Below are 22,890 nucleotides of genomic sequence, written 5' to 3' on the forward strand. Positions count from 1 at the left end.
TTCTAACATCTCACTTAACCCAAATCCACTTGTTTTGAGGATTAAAATTATCCTGATAATCTTATCACTTGTTTAGCCATTTTCAGTTGTATTGCAGGCAACTCACCTGCAGAAGCAGAGTTGATGACCTCCAAATAGTGTAATTCAACTTGAGTTGTAAAATGCATATTCTAAATGTTTTCCTTAATAAGTCCCTGTGCAGCTTCTAACAAGTAAGTACTCTTGCATCTTTATTCCAACTCCCTGCTCTCAATTTCTTTAAATAGGTAGAGTATAAATGAACCCCAGAGTTAGAAATCTAAACCAGCTCATTGAAAATTTAAAGAATACTAAACACACTTAGAGCTTTGAACAATACCAACAGTTTTCTTCATGGCAGCTGAAGTTTTGGAGTGGTTAAAGCTGTTTCACAAAAAGGCAAGGAATGGTATTAAGGTGCCATGTTTATAACAGATACAAATAAAAATGAAATATACATTTTTAATATCACTTTTACATCCCAGTCCTATAAATATAATTGTCAATATTAGTATTTACCTCTGAGAAGGTAAAACACAATTTACTTAACTAACCTGTCTCCTTCTCTTGTACACAGTGGAATGTCATTAAGTATTCTCTTCCATATACATCATCAGGCTACGGTTGCCTTTAGCAACTGTCCCGTTGTTCAGTAAGCGTGTATAGAGCAACAGAGTGAAACACAAGTGACATGCATAAACAGTACATTAATACAAACTTGTCTTTTTCATGATTCGAAGAAACTCTTGTTCGTTCACTTCCCCATCTCCATCTCGGTCTGCTTCATCAATCATTTCCTGTATTTTGGACAGGGAAAAAAGTAAGACAGACCTTCAAAAACAATGTCAAGAAAATATGCTTTGTTGCAATTCAAGTGTAAAATTGTAAGTGAAGATCGTTTGTGTTAGAATAGAAATAAAGGAGTTGAAAAACTAAAATTAGATCTTACAAAAAAATCGATTTGATTTACCCTTCCCTGATCCATAAGAATCTTTATTATGGAGATAAAGCAATGTAACAAAAGTGTCCAGACCTCCAGGAAATCTCTGTGATACAAGGTTTTCTTCCTACAATGTATTAAGTAGCTTGCTGCTAAAATTTCCTAATGCTATCTTTCATGAGACTGATCTTATATTCCATTTTCCTTCTGTACAGCTTCATCTGGCCAGACAAATTTCAGTGCTAACAGCTGGCAGGCAACGGGTTATGTCTCTGCCTTTGTTCAGCTACTAAATTTTTGGGAAGTGTTAAATAGTAAGCTGATAGTTGCACCAGTTCTCCCACTTTGCTTTGCAAGGCCCCTGACTCCACTCGGTACCTCCTCACATAATGTGGCTGAAACTTTTGGAGCAGATGACAGGAGGTTAAAAATCAACCTGCTCCTTCCAACCTTGGAGAATCTTCTTCTTAAATTCCACAAGTTGGCACGAGTGCCAATGGTGAACCAAGTCTTATAAATACCTGCGCAGGTTGCTTTAATAACTATGTTGAAACACCTGAGGGCAATAAATGGCCTCGAGCCCTTTTGGTTTGCCTTAACAGATGTATTTTGTAGTGGTGATTAGTCCAAAAATTTATCCCCCCTCCTTTATCCCTCTCCTGTTTTGTTTGCTTGAAATGTCAATGACTTCCGTCATTGATATGAATTCTTTAGTCTAATTTTTTTTCTCATTTTGAAAATTTTGCAAGCTGCAAAGATGTTGGTTGAGAGTGAGGAAGTGACATGCAGATGTATTATGTTGATTGTAAAAAAAAGCCTTCTGCATTTTCTACAACACTTAGAAGTAGGCCTTTCAGCCCCTCAAGTTTGTTTCCCCATTCAATGGGCAGAATCTTGCCCTCGAATGGCGTGCGGACCCCACCGGCTTGGCGGCTGGCAGCCAGCCGACCCCCGCTACTGAAACGGGGCCCGCCGCCATTTTAAGTGGGCAGGCTAATTAAGGCCCACCCATCTGTCAAAGTGCGCTCTTTTGTGCGCATGCGGACGAAAGAGCGCACTTCTCCCTGAGATCCTGTCTCAGGGAGAATACTGACTGTGGTAAAAACTTTAAAAATAGAAACATTACAAAATTATTAACATGTCCCCTCATGTGACAATGTCACACGAGATGGGACATGTTAATAAAGAACACATAAACTTTATTAATTTTTTACAAAACGGACATGAAACTTTATCCTGCCAGTGGATGAAGTTTTATGAATAATCAGAAGCCCGCTGGGGCTCCTGGCCTGCCCGTCAGCCTTAAGGTTGGCCGGGCAGATCTTTAATTACTTTAATTAGCTTGTCAATGGCCTCAATTGGCCATTGACAGGTCGGCGGGCGGACAGCTGATTTCGCTGTCTGCCCACCTTCCTAAAAATTTAAATGGACCGGGATGACGTCGGGGATTCCGCACGATGAGATCCCACATCATTTTCTCCTCGGTGAGCGGGCCCCGCCCCCAAATCGCCGAAGGGAAAATCCTGGCCAATGAGTTCACAGCTGATCAATTTCTTAACTCCACCTAACTGCCTTGGTCCAATGTCCCTTAATACCCAGCTCTATCAAAAAATCTATTGCTCAATTTAAAATTATTAATTGGTCTATTTTTTATTGTGGGACAGTGTTCCACAATTTCCACAGCCATTTGTATGAAGAAGTGTTTCCTAATTTCACTCACCTTGTCCCCTTGTCTTAGACTCCCCTACCAGGTTTTCTTTCAAATTCCTAAATACCTTAAACAAATCAAAGGACAACAAATGTTTACATAGCACCCTAGGAAGGCAATGTATACTGAAGAATAGGGGTTTTTGAAGGTAGAGAAAAAGGAAACATGAAAATAAGAGGACAGAGGGAAAATAAAATTGATGGGCTTGGGTTCTGAGTGGCAGCAAAACATGCATGTGAGGGGACACTGGGAAACTAAGCCACATCAATGTGGGTATATATTAGTTCTTAACCTTAATCTGTACTCCATATTCCAGGGAAAACAAACCTAGTTTATATAATCTCTCATAATCTAACTCTTGGAGACCTGGTAACATTCTGATGAATCTGCACTGTATTCCATCCAAGACCAAAATGTTTTTTCTGATGCCCAGAACTGTACACATTATTCTGGATATGATCTAACCAGGGTTTTGAATAGCTGTGGCAATATCTCTTCCACTTTATTATATTCTAGCTCTCTAGTTATGAAGGCCAATATTCTATTAGCTTTTTTGATTTTTTTTTGTATAAAGCTATGGAAAGAATTACAGAACAAAAATAAAAATACCTAGAAAAACTCAGCAGGTCTGGCAGCATCTGCGGAAAGGAACACAGTTAACATTTTGAGTCTGTATGACTCTTCAACAGATCTAAGTAAAAATAGAAAAGAGGTGAAATATAAGCTGGTTTAAGGGGGGGGTTCCGTGGGACAGGTAGAGCTGGATAGAGGGCCAATGATAGGTGGAGATAACCAAAAGATGTCATAGACAAAAGGACAAAGAGGTGTTGAAGGTGGTGATATTAACTAAGGAATGTGCTAATTAAGGGTAGAAAGCAGGACAAGCAAGGTACAAGATAGACCTAGTTGGGGGGGTGGGGGGGGTGAAGGAATCAAAATAGGCTAAGAGGTCGAGATAAAACAATGGATGGAAATAGGTGGGAAAAAAAAAATCTATATAAATTATTGGGAATAAAAGGGGGGGGGGGGATCGGAAAGGGGGTGGGGATGGAGGAGAAAGTTCATGATCTAAAGTTGTTGAACTCAATATTCAGTCCGGAAGGCTGTAAAGTGCCGAGTCAGAAGATGAGTTGCTGTTCCTCCAGTTTGCATTGAGCTTCACTGGAACAATGCAGCGGGCCAAGGACGGACATGTGGGCATGAGAGCAGGGTGGAGTGTTGAAATGGCAAGCGACAGGGAGGTTTGGATCACGCTTGCAGACAGACCGAAGGTGTTCTACAAAGCGGTCACCCAGTCTGCGTTTAGTCTCTCCAATGTAGAGGAAACCGCATTGGGAGCAACGAATGCAGTAGACTAAATTGAGGGAAGTGCAAGCGAAATGCTGCTTCACTTGAAAGGAGTGTTTGGGCCCTTGGACGGTGAGGAGAGGGGAAGTAAAGGGGCAGGTGTTGCACCTTCTGCGGTTGCATGGGAAGGTGCCATGGGAGGGGGTTGAGGTGTAGGGGGTGATGGAGGAGTGGATCAGGGTGCCCGGAGGGAACGATCCCTGCGGAAAGCCGCCGGGGGGTTGAAGGAAAGATGTGTTTGGTGGTGGCATCATGCTGGAGTTGGCGGAAATGGCGGAGGATGATCCTTTGAATGCAGAGGCTGGTGGGGTGATAAGTGAGGACAAGGGGGACCCTATCATGGTTCTGGGAGGGATAGGAAGGTGTGAGGGCAGATGCGCGGGAGATGGGCCGGACACGGTTGAGGGCCCTGTCAACCACCGTGGGTGGAAAACCTCAGTTAGGGAAGAAGGAAGAAATGTTAGAAGAACTGTTCTTGAAAGTGGCATCATCAGAACAGATGCGAAGGAACTGAGAGAATGGGATGGAGTCCTTACAGGAAGTGGGGTGTGAGGAGCTGTAGTCAAGGTAGCTGTGGGAGTTGGTAGGCTTGTAATGAATATTGGTGGACAGTCTATCACCAGAAATTGAGACAGAGAGGTCAAGGAAGGGAAGGGAACTGTCAGAGTTGGACCGTGTGAAAATGATGAAGGGGTGGAAATTGGAAGCAAAATTAATAAGTTTTTCCAGGTCCAGGCAAGAGCATGAAGCAGCACCGAAGCAATCATAGATGTACCGGAGAAAGAGTTGTGGGAGGGGGTCAGAGTAGGATTGAAACAAGGAATGTTCCACATACCCCATAAAGAGACAGGCATACCTGGGGTCCATGCGGGTACCCACAGCCACACCTTTTATTTGGAGGAAGTGAGAGGAGTTGAAGGAGAAATTGTTCAGTGTGAGAACAAGTTCAGCCAGATGGAGGAGAGTAGTGGTGGATGGGGATTGTTCGGGCCTCTGTTCGAGGAAGAAGCGGAGAGCCATCAGACCATCCTGGTGGGGGATGGAGGTGTAGAGGGATTGGACGTCCATGGTGAAGAGGAGGCTGTTGGGGCCAGGGAACTGGAAATTGTTGATATGATGTAGGGTGTCAGAGGAATCACGGATGTAGGTGGGATGGGACTGGACAAGGGGAGAGAGAATGGAGTCAAGATAGCAAGAAATGAGTTCCGTGGGGCAGGAACAGGCTGACACGATCGGTCTGCTGGGACAGTCCTGTTTGGGGATTTTGGGTAGGAGGTAGAAGCAGGCCGTCCGAGATTGGGAGACTATGAGGTTGGAAGCTGTGGAAGGAAGATCTCCAAAGGCGATGAGGTCAGTAACAGTCCTGGAAACAGTGGTTTGATGTTTAGTGGTGGGGTCATGGTCCAGGGGGGGGTAGGAGGCAGTGTCTGCGAGTTGGCACTCAGCCTCTGCAAGGTAGAGGTCAGTGCGCCAGACAACAACAGCACCACCCTTGTCAGCAGGTTTGATGACAATGTCAGGGTTGGACCTGAGAGAACTGAGTGCAGCAAGTTCAGAGAGAGACAGGTTAGAGTGAGTGAGAGCAGCAGAGAAATTGAGATGACTAATGTCACGCCAACAGTTCTCAATGAAAAGATCAAGAGAAGGTAAGAATCCAGAGGGAGGGGTCCAGGTGGAGGGAGAATATTGGAGGCGGGTAAAAGGATCCGTTGAACGGATTCCTGCCCAAAGAAGTGAGCACGGAGACAGAGGCGGTGGAAGAAGAGCTCAGCATCGTGCCGACCCCGAAATTCATTGAGATGAGGGCGCAAAGGTATGAAACTAAGTCCTTTGCTGAGCACTGAACGTTCAGCATTGGAGAGGGGAAGGTCAGGGGTATGGTGAATACACGGCCGGGGCTGGGATTGGAAGAGAAAGAATTACAGACCCTATCTAAATAATATGAACAGCAAACAAACAGAATGGTGGCTCAAGAGCAAAATACTGCAGATGCTGGAAATCTGAAACAAAAGCAGAAATTGTTGGAAATACTCAGTGGGTCAGGCGGTTTCTGTGGACAGAGAAACACATTTCTGGTCAATGACTATTCTGTAGAACATTTCAGAAACTGAAATACTTCAACCCTCAGAAATAAATTTAAATGTTTAAATATATCTTTCGGATGAGACATTAAACCAAGACCCCTCTGCCTGTTCAGGTGCACAAAGATTATGTGGCCCTCTCTTAAATACAGTAGGGAAGTCTCCATATGTACTGGCCGCCATTCATCCCAACATCACTGAAACAGATCAACACATTATTCATCTTGTGTTTTTTTTGTGAAACTTTGCAGTATGCAAATTGGCAACTATTTTTGGCATCATAAAAGTGACTGTTTACTTAAAAAGTAATGAATTGATTGTAAAGTACTTTGGGACAAGGCTGTGAAAAGTGCTATATAAATGAAAGTTATTACTTCTATAAAATATGCAACAAGCTCACCTGCAACTCTTCATCTGTGAGGTTTTCTCCAAGTTCTTTTGCCACACGCTTCAGATTTTTGAATGAGATTCGTCCAGTTTCATCATCATCAAACAGCCTAAATGCTTTCAGAATTTCCTCCTTTGTATCTTTCTCAGTCTGAAAAAGCAGCCAAATGCAAAAATTCAGTTTACAAATTTGCTAAATATTGAAGTAATTTCCAGGCATTGTCACACAACAGGGAACTATATTAAGATGCTGCTCAAAATGGGATTAGCAGTGGACACACACCAGCTCAACTGCACTTCTAAATGTTACAGGCAGTTTGTTTCCTAATAAATGAAGGCTAACATTGGGTGTATCACCAAACCCTACACAGTTCTAGCAACCTGACATTCCTATCCTACAATATAGGATGTCACATAACTCGGTGAAGGCTGCAGCGATGGGGTGGGATTAAACAAGCCACTATACATGCTTCTTTCCATGATTCCTTCTGGGATTTTTTTGTCCTTTCCTGGATGGGAGTCGTTAGCTAGGCCAGCATTTGTTGTCCATCCTTAATTGCTCTTGAGAAGGTGGTGGTGAGATGCTTTTTTGAAATGCTGCAGTCCATGTAGTGTAGGTACATTCACAGTGCTGTTAGGGAGTTCCAGGATTCTGAGCCACTGACAATGAAGGAACGGCGATATATTCCCAAGTCAGGATGGTGAGTGTCTTGAAGGAAAATTTTCAAGTGGAAGAGTTTCCATGCATCTGCTGTCCTTTGTCCTCCTAGGCAGTAGAGGTCACGAGTTTAGAAGGTGCTGTCAAAGGAGCCGTGATGAGTTGCTTCAGTGCATCCTGTGGATGGTACACACAGCTGGCACTTTGTGTTGGTGGGAGGGAGTGAATGTTTAAGGTGGTGGATGGGGTGCTAATCAAGAGGGCTGCTTTTTCTTGGTTGGTGTTGAGCTTCTTCAGTGTTGGAGCTGCACTCATCAAGGCAAGTGAAGAGTATTCCATCACACTCCTGACTTGAGCCTTGTAGATGGTGGACAGGCTTTGCGGAGTCAGGAGTTAATTAATCAGTGGTTATGGAGGATAAAGGATAGCAAGTAAGGAAGAAATTACACTGCTCCTAGATTGGAGGTTTTCAGCATATAGTGCTAAAGCAAAATCCAGTTCTACAGGCCAGATAAAAGCAAAATACTACAGATGCTGGAAATCTGAAACAAACACAGAAAAACCTGGAAAAACTCAGCATGTCTAACAGCATCTGTGGAGAGAAAAACAGAGTTAATGTTTCAAGTCCGTACAGTCATACGGACCCGAACATTAACTCTGTTTTTCTCTTCACAGATGCTGTTAGACCTGCTGAGTTTTTCCAGATTTTTCTGTTTTTGTCTGCAGAGCGGACGTTTAGCTCCTTCAATTGATTTTTTTAAAGGAACAAATGCAACAAAGTCTTTTTGCTTTATAAATTACCATCTTTTGTGTAATGACAGCCAAAAATTCATTAAAGTCGATCTTCCCAGTGCCTTCCTTATCAATTTCTGCAATCATCTTCTTTATTTCTTCTTTCTTCGGTTCAAATCCCAAAGCCCTCATTGCAACCTGAAAAAGAAATTAAATTGAAAAGTTATATACTTGCTGTGGTCAATTGATTGTTGAAAACAATGGCTGATTGAATCCACTTGGCTAGAGAAACCCCATTAAATAAATTGAAACATTAAAACATCTTTTTACTTATAAGAAAAACTATGAACAAGAAACCAAGAAAACTCAGGTTCTTGTGATTGAACATAGTTAGGAACAAACCTAGAAGTCATATAACTCATTAGTGTAACTCAAGAATAGGTGTGGAGCTGGTAATGTTATACTGCTGAAGTAATATGACGTGTTCAGTTCAGCATTATTCTGTACATGTGTTCGAAAAAGCTCAACGCATATGAAATGTTCATCTGTAAATTAACAATTGTACAGAAGCAGGAAGCAAATTCAAACCCTGGTACAAATTACAAAATATTTACAGCACAGTTCAACCCAACAGATTCATACTAGTGTTTATTCTCCACATGAGCCTCTCCATTTAACCAAATCATGATACCCTCCTTTAATGTGGGGTTATCCGCTTTAGTAGGAGGGACAGATGTGCAAAGTATTTCTTAAATGGTAAGAGATTATAAAGTGTAGATGTAAGAAGGGACCTGGATGACCTCATCAATAATTCCCTGAAAGCTTACATGCAGGTACAACAAGCAATTAGGAAGGCTAATGGTATGTTAGCCCATAATGCAAGTGGACTTGAGCATAGGGGTGGTAAAATCTTGCTTCAATTGTATAGAACCTTGGTTAGACAGCCTGAGTACTGTGTGCAGTTTTAGTTCCCTTAACTTAGGAAGAATATTATTGCCATAGAAAGTGCAACGAAGGTTCACCAGACTTGTTATTGGGACGGCAGGACTGTCCTGCAAAGAGAGATTGGGGAAACTAGGCCTGTATTCTTTAGAGATTCGATGAATGAGAGGTCATCTCATTGAAACCTACAAAATACTTAAAGGGATAGACAGGGTAGATGCAGGTAAGATGTTTCCCCTGGTTGGGGAGTCTAGAACCAGGGGGCACAAGTTCAAAATAAGGGGGAAGCCACTTAGGACCGAGATGAGGAGAATTTTTTAAATTCCAAGCGTGTGAATCTTTGGAATTCTCTACCCCAGAGGGCTGTGAAAGCTTAGTCATTGAGTATGTTTAAAGCAGAGATTAACAGATTTCTAAATAACAATGGCATAAAGGGATGTGGATAGTGTAGGAAAAAGGCACTGATGTGGATGATCAGTCATGATCATATTGAATGGTGGAGCAGGCTCGATAGGCTGAATGGCCTACTCCTGCTCCTATGTTGCTACACTTTCTCTTGTACTTATCCAGCTTCAGCTTGATTTACAAGTTTCCCAGGTGCAACACAATACTGATATTCAGTAATCGTGAGAAACAATTTAAAAAAAGTTTGGGCATTACTGGAGACAGAAGAATGGTTAGTACAGACGGCAATAAGTGGAGTGTTATTACATAAAAATGACCTGCCTATTGGTGTGAGCACTGGGTTTTCTAGTTACGTCAAGATCATCTTTCAAAAGAACATCAACATCCTGAAAAGGGATTAGACACACAGTTTAACTGCTAGAGCAACCAATACCTTTAATTCTTTGACATCAATAGATCCAGCGCCATCTGTGTCAAACAGGTCAAATGCTTCTCGTATTTCCTGCTTTTGTTCTTCAGTAATTTCTGGTTTTGGTCCAGGTTTCTTCCTCTGTACTGTTGTACTCAAAGATGTTTTTTTATAGGCAGAGATCTGTGACATTGCAAACAGTCATTTTTTTAAAATTAAAAGTATGCTGAATATTCCATCAATTTTGAATGGAAGCATGTTTCTTTCCGAATTTCAAAAATTTGCATTTATATAATGTCTTCAACAAAGAGAAACATCCAAAGGTACCACTGTCAAAGAATGGAAAAATGGATACCAAGCTACAGAAAGATACGCGGGTAACTAAAAGCACAGTAAAAGCTGGGAGTTTAAAGAGGGCTTTAAAAGGAGAGGAAGTTCAAGAATCTGGGGTCTCTGGCTGAAAGCACAATCACCAATGGTAGAGTGAAGGGCGAGAAGACTGCAGTCTGAGGAACTGGGAGTTTGGAAGGGAAGAGGTTACAAAAAAAAGGAGCAAGGCCATGGAGATATTTAGACAAAGATGAAAGTTTTAAATTTGAAGCATTGAGGGCCCATAAGCCAATGTAAATCATAAGACGGGCCCCAGGTAAGCAGTACTTGGTCTGGGCTAGGATTCCAGAAACAAAGTTTTGGATGAACTGAAATTTTGAAGGTGGAGAATGGGAGGCTAGCCAGAAATGGATCAGAATAGTTAAATCTATAAATGGCAAGAGCAGGAATGAGAATTTCAGAAGCTGGGCTGAGATAAGGATGGAGACTGACAATGGTACAAAAGTAGAAGTAGATGGTCCTTGTGATGTAAAGAATGAAGAGTCAGAATCTTAACTCGAGGTTAAATAGGCCGCTAAGGGTGTGTACAGAATGGTTCAGCTTCAGACAGTGGCCAAGGAAAGGGATGGAGTCGGTGGCATGGTTCAGGGTTTATGTTCATCTTGGCATTTTCAAAACAAAAACTCATTGTGGCTATGTGACGTTCAGTCCGGTTATCCGGGTACAGAACGAGGCTTCTCAAAATATAGGACATGCACAAACATACCTGGAAAGGTAATGTGATGAAACACTTACGCTGTATACTTCTCAGCCCACAGGGGAGGCAGACAAAATTTACAGTTTGTAGTACAGAAGATTCACTCAAAAAATATAGCTACAGTTAAAGGTATAATGGTGGGTGTAAAAAAAAAACTATAATGTTGCATGCAAGTTTTATTTTATATGTATACTAGGATTCCTCGAAATATAATAATTTGGGAGTGGGAAGACGGAAACGTTAAAGCCTTTCACCAGAAATGGACAGGGTAGAGCAATAGTGTACTATGTGTTACCACTGGAAGGAACAATCTTGATGAACATGGAAGCCTTCCCCCACCTCGCCACACCTTGTTAACTTTTTCTGTGAATTCTGCACCCCGCCCCATTAAGATGTTGTTTCTTTTCTAGGTTGTGGTTTCATGAGTGCCAGGCACCCCCTTGTACCTTGCTAATGTGGCTATTATTTATTGAATTATGCAGCACAGAAGGAGACTATTCAGCCCATTTTGCCTGTGTCAGCTCCTTGTTAAAACTATCCATTAGTTCCACTCCACTGCTTTTTCCCCATAGCCCCATAGTTTATTTGTCTTTAAGCATTTGCCAGTTCCCTTTTGAAAGTTATTATTGAATCTGCTTCCACAACTCTTTCAAACAGTATGACATTATAACTCACTGTATAATTTTTTCCCCCTCATGTCGCCTCAGGTTTTTTGACAGTCACCTTAAAACAATGTCTTCGTTTCCGATCCTTCTGTGGCTGGAAAGAGTTTCTCATTTACTCAATCAAAATCATTTATGATTTTGAATACATGCACCAAATATCTTCTTAATCTGCTCTTCTCCAAGGAGAACAGCCTCAGACTCTACGTTCTCTCCACATAACTGAAGTTTCTCATCCCTGGGACTGACTCAAGTGTGTTTGATAAAAGTCTTGTTTCCTTGTTTTTGTACTGTATGTCTCTATTAATAAAGCCAAGGATCCCATATGGTTTTTGAACAACCTTCTCAGTTTGTCCTGTCACCTTCAAAGATTTAAGTACATAGATGCCTGAATGTCTCTGTTCCTGCACTCCTTTTCAAATTGTGCCTATAATTCATATTGCCTCTCCTAATTTTTCCTACCAAAATGAACCACTTTACACTTCTCGTGTGTTTTTAAATGAGTTGTTTGACTATGGGGACATTGCAGTTAAGCCTGATCCTGAAAGAAACATATTTCCAGTAGGGGTGTACAGAAAACAATTAGGGATAGACCCTTTGATTAGTTAAATTCTTGCTGAGATCAGCACTGACCAGGCATTGAACCCTGGATCTACACGGATTTTTGAAGCAGCTCTATCAATAGCTGTTTTTGATTACATTTCCTCTTACTTTCTCTCCATTACCCCCTGCCCCACCCCCCACCCCAACTTATTTCCCATAATCTGTTGAAGGGCAAGCTGGAAATAATATTTTGAATTTCAAGTGAAATCTTTGATTTTCTTCAATCCATGATCATTGGGAGATTTTTTTAAATTCATTTAGCAGGCGTCACAGGCTAGGCCAACATTTATTGCCTAACCCTAATTGCCCTTGAGAAGATGGTGACGGTGAGCTGACTTCTTGAACCACTGCAGTCCTTGTGGTGTAGGTATACCCACAGTGCTGTTAGGGAAGGAGTTCCAGAATTTTGACCCAACGACGTTGAAAGAACAGTGACATATTTCCAAGTCAGGATGGTAAGTGATTTGGTGTGGAACTTCCAGGTGGTGGTGTTCCCATGGGCAGGATTTTTCGCTCAGCTTGCGGGCGCATGCCTGACACACCCAAGGGCCGATATCAACGTGCACTCTTGCGATAGTTCGGTCGGCAAGCACACGCCGGAGCCAGCAGCGGTCTGCCGACAATTAAAAGGTCATTAAGTTAACAATCATGCTGAATTTTTCATTGCCCGTTCACCCTAATGGTTGGCAGGCAGGCAGGCAAAAAGGCCAGGCGGTCTTTGCATTTTGTGGAAACCTCATCCATGGGTAGGATGGGGTTTCCTAAAGCAATTAAAAATAAAATTAAAATTTTACACTTGAATTAAAAACATATCGCTCTTCATGTGACAGACTCACATGAGGGGACATGTTTTATGACATTTTTATTTTGTTCATTAGTTTTTATAAACAGCACTTCATCTCCCTGAGGTAGTTCCATGCCTCAGGGAGATGGAAACGCTTTTGCACGCATGCGCGAAGTTCACGCCCGCTTGCCCTCCTCCCCACCCCTCCCACACAGGCAGCGCTCAGCACTGCCACTCACGTTCCTCGCTGGATGGGCCTTAATTGGCCCACCCGCGTAAAATCGCGGTGCGGAACCGATCACAGGTGGTGGTCGGCTTCCCGACCACCCACGCCAAGTACCTCCACCAAGGGCAAAGTTCTGCCCCATGTGTCTGCTGCCCTTGTTCTTCCAGATGGTAGTTGTCATGGGTTTGGAAGGTGTTGCCTAAGGAGCTTTGGTGAGTTTCTGCGGTGCATCTTGTAGATGGTACACACTGTGGCCACTGTTCGTCGGTGGTGGAGGAAGTGAATGTTATGGAAGGGGGTGGTCAATCAAGCTGGCTGCTTTGTCCTGGATGGTGTCAGGCTTCTTGAGTGTTCTTGGAGCTGTACTCATCCAGGCAAGTGGAGATATTCCATCACGGTACTGACTTGTGCTTTGTCGATGGAGGAAGGGCTTTGGGGGGGCGAGTTACTCGTCGCAGGATTCCTAGCCTCTGACCTGCTCTTGTAGCCACAGTATTTATATGGCTAGTCCAGTTCAGTTTCTAGTCAATGGTAACCCCAGGATGTTGAAAGTGGGGTATTTAGTGATGGTAATGCCACTGAATGCCAAGGGGCAATGGTTAGATTCTCTCTTGTTGGGGTTGGTCACTGCCTGACACTGGTGTGGCGCAAATGTTACTTGCCACTTGTTGGCCCAAGCCTAGATATTGTCCAGATCTTGCTGCATTTGTACGTGGGCTAAAAGCTGGTGTTATGGGTATTATAATGAACAACCTGCGGCATGTTATCAATAAAAGGCATTTTATAGAGATATTTTTCTCCAATTTTTCACACTAATTGATTTGCTATCATGAAACCAACATATAATTTTCATAATATTTTTATGGCTTATTGTGAAGCAGATTTATCGGGGTAGGTGTAGTTCGGTCTGTGTGTGATTTGATTACATTTTGTAGTCAAGCAGATGGCAAACTTTAAAGCATCAAAAGAAGCTAGGTGCTTGACATTTTAATGAGTAAACTTGGATGCTGGCTTAGCATGTAAGGTGTGAAGGGAATTTGCGTTTTTAGATAAATGAAGGGACATTTGTATTTCAAAGGGATCTTAGCCTGTTTACAACTAAGCAGATAAGCAAGGCTAAGGAATGTGTTTATTTTTTCCCAATGGTTACTGGTAATATAGTGGTAACACTAACGTTTTATGTTATGTGGAAGATACAGTTTCAAAGACATATTGAACAACAGAATTTATATATTAAAAAGAGAGAATCATATATAAAGGACAATGAAAGGTTATGTGCCAGATGGTCACGTAAGATCTGAAAGGAGTATGTGAAATAGCCTTAATGAAGCCTCCAGCATTTGTACATAAGTCTGCTATCTAACGAAATGGAAGCTGGAGAAAAAACAGTTAGAATTCCACTGTCCAGGGTATTGTGTTAATTTGCTGAGTCAGTTTTAAATCTAAAATCTAATTTGGACCGTTGTCTTAAAGTGTAACTAGGTGTCCGGTTAATTAGGAATTTTAGGAGTTATTATAGTAGTAATTGTAGTCTCATGTATGTACTTGAAATCTTATAAATATTTTAATTTAATTTTTTAAATCTCTAAAGGTCTTGGTGGACTTATTATTTCTGAATTCAGTGCACATATCTCGTAATAAATATAAATTGCAAAACTGTTGTGATAGTGTAACCAGTTTCCTTCGTGGATTTGATCCACCTGGTACACATCATCTGCCACGTCATAACATTCACCCACAGACTGACTTATGGAGGAGTGTTACTCCACTTATACCGGTTACCCTCTAGTACCCTGCTTTAGACTGAACACTATGGAATATTAGCATACTCAGCCATATGGCTAAATCTACCCCTTTACCATCAGGATATTTCTGGCTGGTGATCAGGGAAAAGGAGTTGGGAAAAGTGGATGAGGGCAAGTGAGAGAATGAGGTAGATATTATTTCCTAATCTACAGGATACTATGGATACATAGTATGGTCGCGTAGTGGTTATGCTACTAGGCTAGTAATCCAGAGACCCAAGTTCAAATCACACCACAGCAGCTAGGGAATTTAAATTCAATTAAATGAATTACGGAATAAAAAGCTGGTATCAGTAACGGATACCATGAAACTATTAGGTTGTCATAAAAACTAATTTGTTTCACTGATGTCCTTTGGGGGAGGAAATCTGGCATCCTTACCTAACCTGACATATGTATGACTCCAGACCTACAGCAGTGTGGTTGACTGAAACATCCTCTGAAATGACTTAGCAAGCCACACAGTTATATGAAATTGCAACAGAAAAAAGGACTGACCACCCAGTATTGACCTAGGCAGGACATGACAATGGAAGCCCAGTCAACCTTGCAAAGTCCTCCTCACTAATATCCGAAATATGTCAAAATTGGGAGCGCTTTCCCAAAGATTAATCAAGAATTCATAGTCATACTCTCAGAATCCCACCTTTCAGTCAACATCCCAGACTCCACTATCATTCTTGGATATGTCCTCTCCCAATGGCAAGATGGTGGAACAGTGGTATACGATCAGAAGGAATGACCCTGGGGATGCTGAACATTGACTCCGGACCCCAGGAAATCTCATGGCATCATGGCAAAGGAAGCCTCCTTATTACCACCTCTGCCCTGCCTCAGCTGATGAATCAGTTCTCCATGTTGAACACCGCTTGGAAAAACCACTGACAGCAGCATGGGTGCAGAATATACTCAATATCTGTCACCATGGTGACTTGATAGCACCACTATTGTCCCAGCTGACAACATCCTGAAGGACAGGCTGCCAGACTGGGAGATGAAAGGACCAACAAGAGGGAAAAAACCTACTTGGCTTTCTCTCTCTTGTCACAGATGCATCTGTCCATGACGGTATTGGTAGTTGTAACCATCGCACAATCCTCGTGGAGATGAAAGTCCATCTTCACACTTAGAACACTCTTCATCGTGTTGTTTGGCACTACCACCGTGCTAAATGAGAATGATCTAACAGCACTGTAGGCCATTAGCAGTAGCAGAATTGTAATCAAGCACAATCTGTTTACTCATGACCCAGCATGAGGTGCGATTCCAGTGATGCTACAACACAGGAATTTTTTAAAAATTCATTCATGAGATGTGTGCGTCACTGGCTAGGGCAGCATTTATTGCCCATCTCTAATTGCCCTTGAGAAGGTAGTGGTGAGCTGCCTTCTTGAACTGCTTTAGGTGAAGCAATAGAAGAAATATGCTATAACCAGAACTGAACAATCCCACAACCAATTGATCAGTCTACAGTCCTATCACATGCAGTCATGAATGGTGCTGGACATTTAAACAACTAATTGGAGGAGGAGGCTCCATGGTTATTTCTATCCTTGACGGGGGAGCCCAGCACATCAGTGCATAAGATAAGGCTAGAAGTGACTTGTAGATGATCCTCCTCGGTCTCATTCTGGGGTCCCCTAGCATTACTATGCCAGTCTTCAGCCAATTCAATTCATTCTCTATGATATCAAGAAGCGTCTGAGCCCAATGGACGAAGCAAAGGCTATGGACTTGGACGACATCCAGGACATAATGCTGAAGACTTGCACTCCAGAACAAATTGTGCTGCTAGTCAAGCTGTTCCAGCACAGCTACAACACTGGTATCTATCCAACAATGTGGAAAATTGCAAGACGAATCCAAACCGGCCAATTAACGCCAAGTGAGCCAAACTTCGATCATCAGCTAGTGATTGAAGCTGTCATTGACTGTAATGTCGATCAGCACTCAGTCGCCAATAACTTGCTCACCGATGCTCAACTTGGGTTCTACCAGAACTTCTAGGCTCCAGACCTCATTATAATCAAAACATGGACAACGGAGCTGAATTCTAGGGGTGAGGTGAGAGTAACCGCCCTTGACATCAAGGCAGCATTTAATGCTGTTGAATGTAAAGGGGTGGTGGTTACATCCTCTTGTTGGAAACGGTCATTGTCTGGCACTGGTGTGGCTTGCAATGGGCCGTACAGTTAAGGAAAATAAAAAGTTTCTTCTGGGTTGGCCTATTTTAGCTGGGCATCAATTGGCCCAGTGGAGAATTTACCCTTGAATCTCATTGACTTCAGCTTTACTATGCCACATTCAGTTAAAAGCTGCCTTGATGGCAAGTTTTGAAAGTCTTTATTTGAACAGCTGCTCTGTTTACGACAAGGCGATATAAAATTTAAGTTGTTGGAATTTGTTCTGTAGGTGCATTCACAGTGCTGTTAGGGAGGAAGTTCCAGGATTTTGACCCAGCGACAGTGAAGGAACTGCGATGTATTTCCAAGTCAGGATTTGTACTGGATATAAATTGGACTTCTGCTGTGGATCAATTGTTCCAAAATATATTCCAACATTTACAGAGAAAGCGCCACTGGTATGTAACCAAAGGGAAGTGGTCATTGAATACCATATTGAAACATACAAATTAGGAGGTGGAGGCTTGGAGAGGAACTTGCAGGTAATGGTGTTCCCTTGCATCTGTTGCCCTTGTACTTCTAGATTGTGGCGCTCATACAAGGGAAGTGATCATTGAATACTATATTGAAACATACAAATTAGGAGGAGGAGGCAATTTGGCCCCTCAAGCCTACTCTGCCATTCACTAAGATCATAACTGATCTGATTGTGGCCTCAACTCCACATTCCGCCTACCCCGATAACCTTTGACTCCCTTGTTAGTCAAGAAAGTATCAACCTCTGCCTCAAAAATATTCAATGACCCTGCCTCCAGCGCTCTGAGGAAGAGCATTTCAAAAGATTCATGACCCTCAGAGAAAACATCCTGCCAGAATCCCCTGCATCAAGTCCCCTCAGGGTCTTATATATTTCAATGTCATCTCTCATTCTTCTAAACTCCAATGGGTTTAAGCCCAACCTTCAAAAGATAAGGCCTTCATCCCAAGAATGATTTGAGTGAACCTTCTCTGAACTGCTTCTCGTGCAGTTATATCCTTTTTCAAATAAGGAGACCAAACCTGCACACAGTACTCCAGACATGGTTTCACCAAGGCCCAGTACAGCTGCACTAAAAATTCCCTAATATTACATTCCACTCCCATTCCAATAAACACCAACATTCCATTTGCCTTCCTAATCAGACGACGTACCTGCAAACTAACATTTTGTGATTTATATACCAGGACACCTAGACCCCACTGCACCACCAAGTTTTGCAATCTCTCTCCATTTAAACAGTATATTGCTTTTCCATCCTTCCTGCCAAAGTGGACAAGTTCACATTTTTCCAAATACTCCATCTGCCAAATTTTTTTCCCACTCACTTAACCTAACTATATCACTTTGCAGATTCTTTACCTTCTCTTGACATTTTCCTACCTATCTTGGTATCATTAGCCACCATACATTCAGTGCCTTCATCGAAGTCATTGATAGAGACTGAAAATATTTCAGACCCCAGCATTGATCCCTGCGGCATTCCACTAGTTACAGCTTGCCAACTTAAAAAAGACCCATTTATCCCTACACTCTGCTTCCTGTTAGCTAACCAATCCTTTATCCATGCTAATATGTTACCCCCTACATCATGAGCTCTTATTTTGTGACGTTACTCCTGATGTGGCACCTTATCAAATGCTATTTGGAAATCCAAGTACACCACATCCACAGGTTCCCCTTTATCCACCTTGCTTGCTTTTTCCTCAAAAACTCCAATAAATTAGTTAAACGCAATTTCCCTTTCACAGACCCATGCTGACTCTGCCTGATCCCATTATGATTTTCCTTAATAATGGATTCTAGCAATTTCTCTAACTGGGCTTTGTTTCCCTCCTTTCTTGAATAAACATGCTCCATTTGCTTTTTTCCAATCTGCTTGACCCTGCCAGAATTTAAGCACTTTGGAAGATTGTAACCAATGCCTTTACTATATCTGCAGCCTTTAAGATCTTGGATGCAGGCCATCTGGTCCTGGGGACTTGTCAGCCTTTCGATCTAACATTCTTTCCTGTACGTTTTCTCTGGTGATGGTGATTGTTTTAAGTTCCTCACTCCCCTTTAGCTCTTGATTTTTAAGTATCTTTGGGAACTTTTCTAAGTCTTCTACAGTGAAGACAGACATAAAATAGCTGTTCAACATCTCTGTCATTTCCTTGTTTTCCAATATCAATTCTCCAGACTCACTTGTAGAGGGCCAACACTAGCTTTACTTACTCTTTTCCTATTTAAATACTTGTAGAAACTCTTACTATCCATTTTTATATTACTAGTTAGCTTTCTCACATCCTCTACTTTCTCCCTCTTTATAATTTTTTTTAGTCACTCTTGATTCTTAATCTGTCTAACCTTCTGACCTACCAATAATCTTTGAAGATTTGTACAGTTTTTTTTTCAATTTGACACAATCCTTAATTACTTTATTTAACCACAGATGATGCATCCTCTAAGTCTTTCTTTCTCGCTGGGATAAATCTATGCTGAGAGTTATTAAATATCTCCTTAAACATCTGCCACTGCATTTCTACTGTCCTACCTTTTAATCTAGTTTCCCACTTCATTTTAGCCAGCTATCCCTTTATACCCTCATAGGCACCTTTATTTAGATTTCAAACTAGTCTCCCCCTCAAACTGAACGTGAAATTCTATCATGTTAGGATCACTGTCGCCTAGAGGTTTCTTTAGCATGAGGTCATTGATTAATTTTGTCTCATTGCACATTACCAGGTCTAGAATAGCCTGCTCACTATTTGGCTCTAGAATGTACTGTTCCAAGAAAATGTCCCGAATACACTCTATGAACTCATTTTCCAGCTACTTTTGCCAATCTGATTCGCCCATTCTACATATAGATCAGCATCACCCATGATTATTGTGGCATCTTTCCTACACATCTCATTTATTTCTTCCTATTTATTCTGTCCTACTGTGTAACTAGTGTTTTGGGGGGTGGGTGGTGGTGTTATAAACTACTCCCACGATTGACCCCTTACATTTCCTACTTTTTATCTCTACCCAAAACTGATTCTACATCTTGCTCTTTCGAGTCTAAGAACATCTCTTACTACCATATTAATGACAGCCTTGATTAATGGAGCGACCTCACCACTTTTTTCTAGCTTCTCCTCTTTTTAAAATTTCAAATACCTTCAATATTCATGTTCCCACTTGGGTCTCCTTACTTCCGTGGCTCTGTAATGGCTATAATGTCATACATATTTATTTCTATCTGTGCTAACAATTCATCCATTTTGTTACAAATGCTACACGCATTCAGATACAAAGCCTTTAATTCTGTGTCTTTACCATTTTTGCATCTCTGACCTTACCTGCTAGTGCACTCTTAAGTTTGTAGGCTCTGTCCCTTCCTGTCACATACTGATTATCATTACCCACTCTCTATTCTGCTCTTATTACCTTGTTGTTTGCCTTTGATTTACCATGTTTCACACAATCCCTTCCCTCCACTATCTAGTTTAAAGTGAGAAGGAATTCAAGCAATGAAACAATGCAAAAAGCCTGGATGACCTGAGATGACACTACAAACCCTGCATAATTCTTTGATACAGGGCTTTCTCAGACACCAGTACATGATGGACTCTTTGACCCTACAGGAGCCTTCTAATTGTTTCAGGCATATCAAGAAAATGAAGCAAAAAATGTATCCATATACAAATTCTCCATCACATGCCCAAGCTATAATGTTTGTACTTGCAGTCATGAAAATAAATCACTAATCATAAAGAATATTAAAATAGTCTTAAGAGGATCATTTGATCATAAACCCATCAGAATTTGTCAGAATTAGGCACAAGAAGAAATGAAATTAAAGATATTAGGTTTTTTAGCAGTGCCGATGTGATGATGTATCTGAAATACGGTCAATATGTAGCATTCAACTTTGAATGTATGGTCACTGTTGCATTTTTACTTTGTCAGCGAAATTGGTTAGAGTTCAACACCAAGTATGATCTCTGAACTTCTCCAATTCTGTCCCCTTATCAGGTACTAGTTCCTCACTTTTGTATCTGCAAGAAATGTCTATGTTGGCTTAATATTGCAATGAAAATAAGAATGGCATTTCCTGTGGGAAGGAGAAATCCATTATCAGTGATTAAAGTTATTGGATAGAACAACATCTTACATGTTTATAGCACCTTTGGCATGGCAAAATGTTCCAAGGTGCTTCACAGGAATGTTATCAGACAAAAAATTGACATCAAAACACTGCAGGTGGAGATGGAATTATTAGCAGCCATTTGCAACTTGGACTGAGTAGCTGCATGTTTGTGTGCTAACATCACCTAAGTAACAGACTTCGTTGTGAAGGTCCATCAGTGTCAGGTTGCAACAAACTTAAACATAACTGTGCCTAGTGCATAATTTAATTTTGGACATTCAATGGTATATTCTGTTGTATCATTAATCTATAGAACAGATATACTGTTGGGCTTATGATAATTAACTTCTATTAACAAATACTAATTATTGGTTTTTGGGACATAACCTGACCAGACTCCCCAATTAACTGTTAGAAAAAGGTCAATACTACTAATGGGATTTTTCGAGGTGTCACTTTTGGATGAGATGTATAACTAACTCCGTTGGCTCTTTCAGGTGGATGTAAAGATCATTATTCAAGGAAGAGCAGCAGAGCGCACTCCGTATCCGTGTTGTCACTGTTGCTTCAAATAATGTCAGCAAAAGTGGTTTAACTAGTTAATCATTTCATTTTTGTTCGTGGGACCTCGTTGTATGCAGCGAGACAACAGTAACTATGCATTCTCTCGTAAACCGTGCTTCTGCTCGCAGCAGAACATTGGTTTTAATCTTCATCAGTTTATGGGATGATTCCAAAGAAATTAAGTTATCTGTTATGTATGAAACACAAGATACAGATGGAAAATCCTGTCCATTCTTGCTCGACATGTTAGAGAGTGTGGGGGCGGGGGATAAAACCACACCCTAACTAAACCCTTTTAGCTCGAATATTGAACAGAATATTAAATAGAATCTATTTACTTTGATCGCCCTACCTTGTTTTTCTTATGATGCCCAAGCCCAAAATGAGTTCCCTAGGATCTGATTGCTCCATTTGTCCCTGATTTCCAATTCTCACTCCCACACAGTCCCTCACAATTCTCATCTCCCACCAACCTCCATCCTCTCTCTATAATCATCTGCTATTGTGGCTCTCCGGGCTTTCCCCGGGATATTTTAATGTACCGGCCATTATATAGGATCAGAAGGGCCTCTACTCACCTTCGCAGCCATTTCGCACGCTCTGAACAAAGTGCTGAGAACAGGTTTGCAATGTCCGAGCTATCGCATCACTAAACACTCCAGCTCCAAAATCCAGCACCATAACAACGGCTGCACCAATCACAGCCCAGCAACTATCATCCGATGGGTGAAGCCAGCCGTCAATCATCCCAACCTGTGGGCGGGCTCTAACAGCTTTAGACCAATAATATTGCTGCGCCCACCTTTAAGCAAAGATAAGCAGCGCTCATTGGCTAGTAGGTCCAGCCTCCTCAACCTGATTGGTCATATTTGTGACATATGTGAATAATTATGGTCGAGGTCGTGGTGAGAAACGAAGTGCCGAGTGCTGGAAAAGCCGAGGCTCAAGAGAAACAGGGTTAAAACTCTCCTGGTGATCCCGAGAAACAGGGTTAAAACTCTGATGATCTGAAGAAGCGGGGTTAAAACTCCTGGTGATTTGGAGAAACCGAGTTAAAATTGTCCTGATGATCTGGAGAAACAGGGTTAAAACTCTCAATGATGAGAAACAGGGCTATAACTCTTTTGATGATGCAGAGAAACAGGATTAAAACTCTTCTCATGACCTGAAATATTAATCTGACCTGCTGGGTATTTCCAGTGTTTTCTTTTTTCATTTCACGTTCAGCCACTGCCATGCAGAAATTAAGCCC

General features: G+C 41.6%; 1 protein-coding gene across 2 annotated transcripts; it reads right to left on the bottom strand.

Annotated features, from left to right (window-relative positions):
• Positions 1-428: 428 nt before the first annotated feature.
• LOC121282352 (centrin-2) lies at positions 429-22,338 on the bottom strand. 2 transcript variants are annotated; one of them, XM_041196053.1, is made up of 6 exons: positions 22,217-22,338; positions 9,652-9,810; positions 7,941-8,069; positions 6,495-6,632; positions 2,679-2,733; positions 429-815 (listed from the first exon to the last, which is right to left on the bottom strand). In XM_041196053.1, the coding sequence occupies exons 1-6, from the start codon at positions 22,226-22,228 to the stop codon at positions 805-807; spliced, it is 504 nt and encodes a 167-aa protein (XP_041051987.1). In that variant the 5' UTR covers positions 22,229-22,338; the 3' UTR covers positions 429-804. The 2 variants fall into 2 exon arrangements, with proteins under 2 accessions (XP_041051987.1, XP_041051986.1); XM_041196052.1 differs by lacking the exon at positions 2,679-2,733.
• Between the last annotated feature and the right edge of the window lie 552 nt (positions 22,339-22,890).

Source organism: Carcharodon carcharias, chromosome 9 (assembly GCF_017639515.1).
Source record: "Carcharodon carcharias isolate sCarCar2 chromosome 9, sCarCar2.pri, whole genome shotgun sequence".
In the NCBI taxonomy this organism is placed as follows: Eukaryota; Metazoa; Chordata; class Chondrichthyes; order Lamniformes; family Lamnidae; genus Carcharodon; species Carcharodon carcharias.